General features: G+C 54.7%; 4 protein-coding genes across 4 annotated transcripts; 2 read left to right on the top strand and 2 right to left on the bottom strand.

Annotated features, from left to right (window-relative positions):
- Positions 1-928: 928 nt before the first annotated feature.
- On the bottom strand, positions 929-1,576 carry VTJ83DRAFT_3138 (uncharacterized protein; the record flags this gene model as incomplete). The annotated part of the gene is made up of 1 exon (XM_071009483.1): positions 929-1,576. The coding sequence occupies one exon, from the start codon at positions 1,574-1,576 to the stop codon at positions 929-931; it is 648 nt and encodes a 215-aa protein (XP_070867016.1).
- Positions 1,577-2,994: 1,418 nt separating this feature from the next.
- VTJ83DRAFT_3139 (uncharacterized protein) lies at positions 2,995-4,421 on the top strand (the record flags this gene model as incomplete). The annotated part of the gene is made up of 3 exons (XM_071009484.1): positions 2,995-3,036; positions 3,226-4,198; positions 4,267-4,421. 3 exons carry the CDS (start codon positions 2,995-2,997, stop codon positions 4,419-4,421), a joined length of 1,170 nt encoding a protein of 389 aa, XP_070867017.1.
- An 858-nt stretch (positions 4,422-5,279) lies between these two features.
- VTJ83DRAFT_3140 (uncharacterized protein) lies at positions 5,280-7,623 on the top strand (the record flags this gene model as incomplete). Its single annotated transcript, XM_071009486.1, has 3 exons — positions 5,280-5,624; positions 5,677-5,884; positions 5,945-7,623. The coding sequence occupies 3 exons, from the start codon at positions 5,280-5,282 to the stop codon at positions 7,621-7,623; spliced, it is 2,232 nt and encodes a 743-aa protein (XP_070867018.1).
- Positions 7,624-7,995: 372 nt separating this feature from the next.
- VTJ83DRAFT_3141 (uncharacterized protein) lies at positions 7,996-10,629 on the bottom strand (the record flags this gene model as incomplete). The annotated part of the gene is made up of 1 exon (XM_071009487.1): positions 7,996-10,629. One exon carries the CDS (start codon positions 10,627-10,629, stop codon positions 7,996-7,998), a length of 2,634 nt encoding a protein of 877 aa, XP_070867019.1.
- Between the last annotated feature and the right edge of the window lie 257 nt (positions 10,630-10,886).

The following is a 10,886-nucleotide window of genomic DNA, read 5'->3' on the forward strand; positions in this document are numbered from 1 at the left end:
TACTCTTCGCATTCCATTAACCTTCTCCCCAGCACACTTCTAGGCGGAGTTCTATCGACAAGAAAGTCACTGAACCTAGGCCACCATTTGTACCTTTCCATGTCGTTAAGGCAGGAATACAGAACCCGCATTCTTCCTATGCCTTCAACTCCTATAACAATATCACTGTCAAGACTTCTTCTTTTCTATCCTTCCCAACCCATTTCCCTTGTTTCAGCCATCCTCACCATCCTCTTCAGCTTCCGCCAGCAGTGTCCATAACTCCTTCATACCTTCAATATTCTCATGCTCCTCCCCTCCATAATGCTTCCACATCCGGTCAGCCTCCTGAACATAATATCGCGCCCTTTCCACATCACCAAGCATCAAGTATCCTTTCGCAAAGTGCTGATGATACTCGACGAGCTGTGGTTGAAGCTCTTCAGTCTCAATGAGGCCGATTGCTTCCTTGATCAGCTGTGTTACTCGCGCGTGTCCCAGCTCCCCAGCATGACGCAAGGTGCGATAGATCTCTAAGATTCGTTCCCTGCGGGTATCGGACAACTCTCTCTCCGCCGGGGGTGCAGTGCATAACGCGCATCTGCAACTAAAACCCCAGGCTCTAAGGGAATCCCTGCGCTCCTCGTATGTATATCCAAGAGGTGCATCTCCCAGGGTTAGACGTACCCCCATTAGAACACCGATGCAGCGAGGATGACTTACAACTATGCGCTATCTCGTCACCTGGTTGGATATCCCGCAGAGCCACGACTTCCATCGCCATACTCCTCTTAACGTATCGCCAGTATACACTGCACAAATAGCCGTTAATCTCTCGGCTGTAGTTTCAGGTTTGTATGGTGGATTTAATATTTTTCAACTTACTTCGGACGACAGTTGTGATTCACTCTCTGTTGTAAGCATAGAATGTTAGCTTTGATGTCATGCATCAAAAGGAGAACATTGACTTTGGAACCAGTCTGCATACCGATCCGTCAACAAATACGGCGAGGTGTTGTGCTCCTCCAATGTCAATGCCAAATCCGTTTGTTCTGAGTACGTCAAGAATTGGCTCCCCTCCTGTGCTCCTAGCCAGCGACATGATGGACCTTTGCTGCTCGGGGTGAAGTTGATGCACAGCCTTTTTCATCATAAGCCTCTGCTGTCGCTCAGTGTACCGACCATCGTTCAAAAAGTCCAGTCGAACAATAAAAGCAGGAAAGCCAACCATAACCGTCTCGTGTCTGGCTAGTTTCCGGATAGCGACCGCCCCTTTTCCACGTCCCGGCATATCCCTAATGGTATACCCACGTGTCTTGTTTCCATTAAGCTGTTCGTCATTGATCATGTGCCATTTTAATTCGGCAGACACTTGTGAGTCGTCCAGATATTCTACCATGCTGGCTGCGAGCTCTGGGGTTGTGATGATGCTGACTCCTTGGTTTCCGCGAAATGATGCGGATGTAAAAACACAATCTGGTGGACCGGAGTCATCGCTATCCGCAGGGTCCAGACAAAACGGTTGCTGTAACCAGGGCGAGAAGTCGGTTGGGGTTGGACAGGTGCTGTGATGCGGATCGGACTGGAGTTTGGACATCTCCTGGTGGCCAACTGAGGAGCACGCTGTCCAGGCTTTAGTCTTGGCGGGCGTCAAGATGCATCCAGCTGGCAGCGCATCCCATAAGAAGGAAAGCAGCAAGAAGAAAACCACCAAGCTGAGGTCAGGTCCATGACGCCAGCGTGAGAAGCTTGTCAGCCTGGCCATGCTGGATTGTGTAATTAAAAGGCTGATGATGATGATGACCGCAAAGAGCATTCTTGCGTGTAAGAACCCGAGAGAGGTGGTGGATTCATATCTGACGGTTTACGATACAGGACACATAACGATTCTTGTACGTGCGCAGCCGGTCGGATAAACAGCTCAAGGGGGCCTCTTCTATGTATATTAACGTGCCCGTCGCTTTCCCCCCTGATTTAGCCGGAACAGCGCTGGTTGAGGTTGGGAACAGCTCCAAGATACAGACCTTCACGGTCGTCAATTGATATCAACGCTCGCTGCTGCTCTCCTAAGAAGGGTTCATTACACACCATGTACAGGAATGCGCTATGTGCATTGTTCTACTTGCGGCACTCTGGCACGGGCTGACCAGGGTTTGAAGGATGTGGCGCGTTGTAAATATATTTTTGTCCACCAAGCCCTGGATCTCTTCCCTTCTTCAGATGCTTCCGAAGTCCGCAGTGGACAAAGTGAGTAGTCACTTTATTCACCAGAGTTACATGATGAGAAAGGCTGGCCGTAGGAGAATGAACGTGGAGGGGGATTGGAAGACGAGTTGAAACGAAAGGGAGCTCGTCGGCCAAAACGGTCCGTTCCGTACACCAATCAAACGCACGACAAGAGACCACAACTGGCAGGGCCAAGCATTCCATCGTTTGGCCGCTGGCACCCTGCACTTGGACCAACCATATTCTTGGGACAAGGAAGTGGGGCGCTTGCAGCCAATCAGCACGTATCCGAGCCCGGAAAAAGAGAAAAGAGAAAAAAGGAAAATGGGAGAGAAAAAAGAACTGAAACCTGGGACAAAGCTGGTTTCTCCATTTTTTCCTCTTCTTTCTTTGTCTTTCGCTCTTTCGCGAACTTCCCATCAACCAACCACCCTCTTCTTTCAGGCTCAACCATCGTGCATGATCAGGCATATCAGACTTCAAGTAATCTATCCGCCTTTGCAAAACTACGTTTGGCATCTCCCTTTCTTTCTTTTTTTCAATTCACTGCGCTCAGCGACGATCCTCTCTTCCTCTTTACCTCGCGACTCCTCAATCTTAGCATCGACCCCCCGTCAACCATCTCATCTGTTTACCACAGCCATCTTTCCTGGCCAGGATATCAAACTTGATCCGTTAGGGAACCTGATTGACTCTCTTCCAAGACTCGCCTCTGTTCTTCATCCGTCTACTCCTTCCCACCGCTCCTATCAATCACTCAGCTCCTCATTCTTGAAACCTCATACCCCCATGCCCGGCGCAACGAAGCGTTCATCGCACAGAGAGGTGATGGTATGTATGCTTGATCTCGGTGTTTCCTTTTCAAATTGTCTGCTCCCAGACGGCTGGTTTGATTTTTGCCATATTTCCGTTCCTATCTCTTTTGATTATCTGAAACCCCATGCCCAATTTCCCGGTTTCCTGGGAATAGTCTGAAAGAAGAAAGCATGGCAAGGGATGTGAGTTGACAGAAATCATTAGAGCTCGGAGCCGGACCCAGTACCGCAAAACAGCATCACGGTTGCCTCAGCTGCAATTGTCACTCCTGGCGGCACCGCAGGAAGCGAGACAGAGTCGGCACGCAGCAGTCCAGAGGCAATGGCCCAACCCACGGATGACATCCCAACGGGACCCAGCATCCCGATTCGCGCCAACAGGGATGGAAGTGATGGGCGGGACGCCAAGGAAGACGATGGGGAGGCCGATAGCAATGGGAACCTGCCAGCGATGCCAGCAGCGCGGTCAGTTGGCCAGGACCACTATGACTATGAGTTTTCCGACATCGATGAGATCACAGTGCGTCAGCTCAACGAAGACATACTCGCCTATCGGTATGACTTGGATTACTGCAAAGCGCAGCTCGAGGAGGCGGATCTGACCCCTCAAGAGACACGAACTTTGCAACTCCGCACGCTCGATCTCAATCATCAGATGCGACACTGCCAACACCGCATCGAACTGATTAGGGCCCAATCGCGAAGACCTGGATTCCGTCCGAGGCAAGGGACTATCCCCACTGTCCCATACCAGGCGAGCGGCGCGGGTGGTAGTGGTGGTAAGCCAGCACGTACCGGGACCGTGGAAAACGGAGCCTCTCTGCTTCCGAACAGGCGCGAGACTGGAGTCTCGAGCATGGGCCAGGGGAAGCGCTCTGTAATGGAGGAAGAGAGAGGAGGCGCGAAACGGGCGAGAGTGGAATCCCCCAACGACTTTGATACGGGCCGAGACCAAGATGAAGGCGTCAATACTTCGTTGCAACGACTTGGCTTTTGGAAATGCCGCCTTTGCTCTGCTCCCAAGTATCTTCTTGCTGGGGCTGGCAGAACTCCGGCGATGCCGTGCAAGTGGCCGCTCAAGGATATTTCGAAGATGATCACGCATTTCACCGAAATGCATGGCGAACATACGCCCGCCGAGCGATGTGCCGAGCTTGGTGCAGCGCTGGCGCAGAATCGTACGCCCCCTCTTCTGTCCTTCTACAAGCACCTCAGTGGAATCAATGACTAATAATAGGAATTCTAGGGGGGCCGTTTGAGTATTGGCTTCGGAGGACTCGTTCACAGAAAATCGGTGACGGGAGCGTCATCGACGATTGCCTGGAAACCCTGCTGGGCGGTGACATGCCGGACTTGCTGAGGCGTCATAGCCGGGCTGCGGCAAACATGGCTACGTACTGATCCTTCAACTCGCTCTTCTCGCCACTATCGCCTGCTTAAACGTTCATGGTAATCATTGTACTTATCTGGCGTTGTGGATCCGGCATTGGGGGATGGAAAGGGGATATCAATGAGAGGCGATAATTTTCTTTTCCAACGAAGGGTTGGTTGGGCCCAGGAAATGTGGTAGACTCGATGCTTTATCCGTCCAAGTTAAAAATATGACTCGACACTTGTTCGTCAAGTAGAGGATTGTCTACGTGCCCTGCATTTCGCATGCATCACGGCCCAGGCCCAGCCGCTCTTTACCCACACCGCATGCTCCTTGCTCTTGTGAGTGACAATTGTGCCCAATCCTTAGTCCGGATCCGAATCCACGATCGATACACCGTGCCACCAGGGATCCCATTGGCTCTCTTTCTTCCGAACTGCAGGTAAACTGAGGGGGAAGCGGGGCCTAACCCAAGTCAGTCTTGGATACTGTTCATGGGGCGTCATGCGATGGCTCCTGGGGTGATGGCTTTCGTTGGGCAACAACCTTGAAGGGTGACAACTCAGAAAGCAGGTGTATTTGAAGAGGGGGAAGGGGGGTAGGGTTAACATCACAGCATCCGCATATGGTTTATCGCACGGCTCGGTGCGTTTGGCTGCCGGGGCCTTGGTAGAGTTTGACTCCCTTGCCTTGGGCCTCCAACGCTTTTGCACGAAGTGGGGTCTTGTGGGACACCAAGGGAGCTTGTATACCTGACTGTCACGACATTTCTCAGGGCTCCCCGCTTCTTTTCTCCTAATATACACTTGAGCACCCCAAGCGTGGCGATCCCATCCGCTAACCAACAACCCTGACGCTTTTTGTTGCTTGTTGCGCCCACCTCCATCATGATGGCAAACGAGGACCCTTGCTTGTCTGTTGGGAGTGCCAAACGGGCTTCCGTCCTCGAAAAGGGGGCATGCGTAAGCAGCAAGTTTGCGGCGAGCCACAACGAGACCTCCCAGACAAAATCCCATCCCTTAGGCCCTATAGCTGCCCACGAGATCATCCAGAGCGCTGCTCTGATCCGCTCCTGCTGGCCTGATGGAGAGGAATGCAGGTTCAAGATGCTGACCTTGCTTGAACCTCAAAAGGCGGAACTCCTTCCATATTTGACGGCCGAGCGCGCTGGACAAGTTCCAGAATATAACATTGACCGTCGGGTGTTCGTGGTGTACTCTATCCGAGGAACAGTGAGTGTGAAACCTTGTCGACGTCAGAGCGCATACTGATCGCAATGGCCAGCACAATGTCCACGAAGCCGTCGTGAATCTCACGACAGGAAAGGTCGAGAGTAATGCAAAGCTGGGGCCTTTTATGCACCCAAACACCGACGCCGAGGAGGTTCTCGCCGTCGAGAAGGCGGCGTTGGAGCATCCGGACGTGCGGGCAGAGTTAGAGAAGCTCAAACTTCCCTCTGGAGCTGTGGTCGTCTCCGATCCCTGGATTTACGGTAGGATGATCCTCCATGCCGCTAAGGACACGGTCGCCTTGCTAATTGGAAGGAAACCAGGATCCGACGGTGTCAATGAGGGCAAGTTCTTCGATGACAGACGGCTTATGCATTGCTTTCTTTACATGCGGGATCCCAACAACCCATCTGAGCCGGACGGTTGCCACTACTCGTTCCCTCTGCCCGTTGTTCCAGTGGTGGACCCGGCTACGTTGGAACTAATCCGCATCGACATTCTGCCGACGGGTCTCGATGAGAAGGTCCGGCCGCTCAGCCCATGGAAGCCAGTCCCCGCGAACGAGTACATTCCGGAGGCCCAGGAGGAGATGCGTGGAGATGTCAAGCCTCTGCGCGTCGTGCAGCCCGAGGGGACTTCATTCACGGTGGAAAACTATTCGGAACTTGGACGTCTTATCCGGTGGCAAAAGTGGGAGTTCAAGGTCGGCTACAACCAGCGCGAGGGCATGGTACTGTATGACGTCCACTACGACGACAAGCCCCTTTTTTATCGGCTAAGTCTGTCCGACATGTGCATTCCTTACGGCGACCCGCGACACCCGTTCCATCGGAAAGCTGCCTTTGACCTAGGCGATGTCGGCGCCGGCGTCATGGCCAACAACCTCAAGCTTGGATGCGACTGCCTCGGCAGCATCTACTACATCGATGGGTTGCTAGCTGACACGCATGGAAGACCCGTTGTCATGCCTAATGTGATTTGCGTCCATGAGCAGGACGCTGGCATCCTCTGGAAGCACGTCAACTATCGGACGAGCCGGGCTGTGGTGGTGCGCAACCGGGAGCTGGTGCTGCAGACCATCCTGACAGTCAGCAACTATGAGTACATCCTGGCATGGATCTTCAACACAGCCGGAGACATCACGTACGAAGCGAAGGCCACCGGGATTCTATCAACCCAGCCCGTTGACCTTGAGCTGACGAAGACGCCGCATCCGTTCGGGACGGTTGTGCATCCAGGAGTGCTGGGCGGATACCACCAGCACTTCTTCAGCCTGCGCGTCGACCCAATGGTGGCGGGCCCTGGAAACGCAATCGTGTATGACGAAGCCGTGGCCCTGCCCCGTGATCCCATCCTCAACCCCCACGGCGTGGGTTACACGACGCACCGAACCGAGATCGAGACGTCGGGCGGATACGACCTGGATCCCGGGAAAAGCCGCACTTTCAAGATAATCAACCCGTCCGTGCGGAACTCGGTCAACGGGGCGGCCGTTGGGTACAAGCTGATGGTGCCGCCGATGCAGCCGATTCTCGCCGATGCCGACAGCTTCCACTTCAAACGAGCCGAGTTTGCTGACCACAGCATCTATGTGACTCGCTACGCCGAGGGCGAGCTGTACGCCGGCGGTCGGTACACGAACCAGAGCCGCGGAGGCGAAGGCGTGCGCAGCTGGGCGAACCGAAAAGACAGTCTTGCTGGGGGTGATCCGGTGGTGTGGATTCAGTTCGGCATCAACCACATTCCCCGTGTTGAAGACTTCCCAGTTATGCCCGTAGAGACGCTGCGTGTCATGCTGAGGCCTGTCAATTTCTTTGACCGGAACCCGGCCATCGACGTGCCATCGAGCAGACAGGAGATCAACTGCAGTGTGGCGGTGGATGGGTCAGGAACGAGCCTGGAGAGCGCCGTCAGAGGCATGTCGCTGGGTGGTGATGGAGAAGAGCGAGGGCTGACAACAGCCGCCGGCGCATCTCGAGACTCGCCATGTGTCTGTCCTTGAGATGAGATGTTGGGAAGTGTAGAAAGCTTCTTCGAGGTTGATTAGATTCTCCTTAGGTTCTTCATTCTCACAACCAGCAGTCCATAATCCTTGGTACATGAGATAATGTTGAATGAAGCATTGCTGTACGCCTTCACAGAAACGCCGTTTTTTTTTTTTTTTTTTTTTTTTTTTTCGCCAAGTGATATCAGCAGGCATCGGAGACCTAGTTCCTCGATTCACGGGGCAGCCTGATTCCGCAAAAGAAAGGGAAAAAGTGACAAAAGAGGGGAAAGGAAGCAGGAGCAAGATGTTCGATTTGTAGGGGCATATGAGCAGTATATTGGTTCAGCCATATATATAATATAAGTTCGACGTCTAATGCATCGTGCGCTACTGTGACGTCTTGTTTGCGCCAGGCAGTCTCGCGGGTATATCCTCCATATCATCCATATCGCTGCTGATAACACTCATCGATCTGGCACCATTCAACCCAACCGGCTCTTTTGCCGTGTTGCCTTTCTCCACCCCGTTGACATCGTGCCTTGCTGCCGAAACCTGGGATGATCTTTGTTTCTTGCGGGGACTCTCCAAGCCTTTTCCGGTGGAAGACCCTCGGCGGCGCTTCTTCGACGCGGACTTGGTTGTCGCCAGCGTGGACCGCACAGCTCGGTCTTCCTCCTCCGCCGGGCTATCTGTGCGAGCTGCACTCCCCTCCCGGTCCTCCTCTTCCAGCACCGAGCCACTGTCGTTGGACAGGACGTCAACCTCGTTTTTGCGTTGCTTCTTGCTCCGTTTCGACTTCGACGGGGAGGCTGCCTCACGGTGCCGTTTGGAAGGGTCGGGGGATTTGGCATCGTAGTCGCCGGCTCCTTCGGCATCTCCAAAGCCGCCTTCTCTCTCGTACATGTCACAGAGATACTGCGCGCACTCGACAGTTGTCTTCTGCTCCCAGCCTGGCACAGCCGTCCGCAGCCGCCCCCATGTAACCGCAAGAGCCTGGCGCTCGTACTTGCCACCAAAGTTGTCGTTGACAATGGGCTTCCATCTGATCCTGATGTCAGACCTGACATTCTGGTCGCGCACTGCGCACATCAGGCTGTACTTGTCTTCGCTCGTCATCCTCCTGACATCGAGACGTGCCTTTCCCAGCCTCCAAGAAGAACCAGAAGGGAGCACGGTAGGGATCGAGTCCGGCAGCGGCTCGGCAGCAGAAAGCCTTTTCCACTTTTTCATGCACTGGAGGCGCGACCTTGTGTAGCCCATGGCCTTGCTGATGTCGAGCCAGTTGATGAGCTTGTCGGGCGACTGTTTGCTTTCGCGCTTCAGCCCCTTCCGTATCTTCTCGATCGACTCCTCAACCAGCTCGCGGAAGCGTTCCTCCTCGCTCTCGGACCACACGTCGGTTTTGGCAGTCCCGCGGCAGACCAGATAGTTCCGCCACCGGTCGCGCACATCTTTCTGGTGGCGGTTGATCATGGCAGCGATGAGACTCCACTTCTTGCCGTGTCGTTCGACGAGTTCTGCCAGTTCCTCATCTTGCTCTGGGGTCCATGTGCCGCGGGCCGCAAAATTGTGGAAGCGCAGCCGACACCAATTGATCAGCTTCTTGCGCGGTCTCGATGGACAAGCATCCTGTACAGTGGCCCACAATTGCCCGACGAGGGGGTGCTTGCTCGTCTGGGGATTCTCCTGGATCATTTGATTGAGGGCCTCCTGCGTCAGGCCCTCACTGTCCCGGAAATCCTCGACGGCTCTGGTGATCTGGTCTTGTTCGGTCGCAGAGAGTGGGCCGGTTCGGTACTGCGAATGGACTTTGTTGTCCTCATCTTCGTTCTCGGCATCACGTCGCTGTTTCTTCCTGTTCGCTCTTGCTGAGGGTCGCGGTTCTTGAGTATCGGCTTTTGCGGTCGGCTGGCTCCTCTCGGCCCTTGTCGATCGCCTATGGCGAGGTGAAGGCACAAAATCGTCGGCTGGAAGTTCAGCCAAGGCATGGGCGTTTTTCTCTATCGCCATCCCCCCCTCCACCAACACCTCCGTATCCTCCGTATCCCCTGCATCCTCCTTCTCCGCGTTCTCCTGCTCCTTGTTCTCCTCGTCACTGTCGCTCTCAGTCTCACTCTCACCCTCGTCCCCATTCTCCCCCACCCCATTCTCTTCCTCCTTGTCCTCCTCTTCCCTCTCACTCCCACTTTCACTTTCCTCTCCCTTCGCCACCTGATCTTCCTCCTCCTCCTCCTCCTCGCTCTCCTCTTCTCCATTCACCATCTCGTCTTCCTCCCCATCTTCCTGCTCTCCATCCTCCTCCTCCCCATCGTCCTCTTTCTTCACCACCCCATCCTCATCCTCACCTTCCTGACCTTCATCCTCCGGCTCGGATTCACGACGGGGCAAGGAGTAGTCATCAACTTCGTAGGGCAATGGGTAGTCAAAATCAGTGGCATGCTCCGGCAGATCGAGTTCCGGCGATCCCAATTCTGGGGACGCATGCGGCGATGCGGCGCGGGCAGGCGATTTCTGGCTGTTGGAAACAACACTGGCGAAGACGTGCGCGCCAGGGAAAGGCGGGATCGAGTCTTCCGGCCCCGAAACAACCCCGAACGCGTGCGCGCCCGGGAAGGCAGAACGCGACTCGACCAACCCAACGAAACGCGCGTTGTCCTGTGCTGGCCTATCCTCGATCGCAGTGCTCTTGCCAGGGACTGGTTCAGATTTCTCCGACTTTCTTCGCTTCTTCGAGGATCGGTTCTTTTTTGCTTGAGGTGGCTCGGGCGGTGTCGGGTCGTGCGGGGATGGGGAGCCTTGTTGGTTCGCGTTCTCGGGTGAAACGTCACGAGCCCGTCGGTGGCGACGACGCCGGGCAGGAGAGCCCGGGCTATTGGGAGATGCTGAGCGATAGGCCGGGATCGCAGGTGGCATTGTTGATGGAATGCGCGGTATATCATCGCCGTCAAGTTGTTCATCTCGCGGGAGAGGCGAGAGGGACCGCGACCTGCCGTCCTCTGGCCGGCTGTGTTCGTTGCCCATAATGCATTTCTAGCGGAGGACCCAGAAAGCGGTGGTTTAGAGTCAATCCCTGGTCTTGGCGGGTTGTGCAAGCGGATAGAAGAGATTGCGGGTCAAGACGAGGAAAGCGGTTGCTGTTGATTTAGCATCCGCGCGGCACATTGCAGGTGTGAAGCGCAAGACGCAAGACGCGATTTGTTTTTTTCCTGGATCTGGCGATGCCGGCAGGGGAAGCAGGGTGGAGCAGTGTGGGGCAACGTCCGGGAACTCGCGTTGAG

The sequence above is a fragment of the Remersonia thermophila genome, chromosome 3 (assembly GCF_042764415.1).
Source record: "Remersonia thermophila strain ATCC 22073 chromosome 3, whole genome shotgun sequence".
NCBI classification, from domain to species: domain Eukaryota; kingdom Fungi; phylum Ascomycota; class Sordariomycetes; order Sordariales; family Chaetomiaceae; genus Remersonia; species Remersonia thermophila.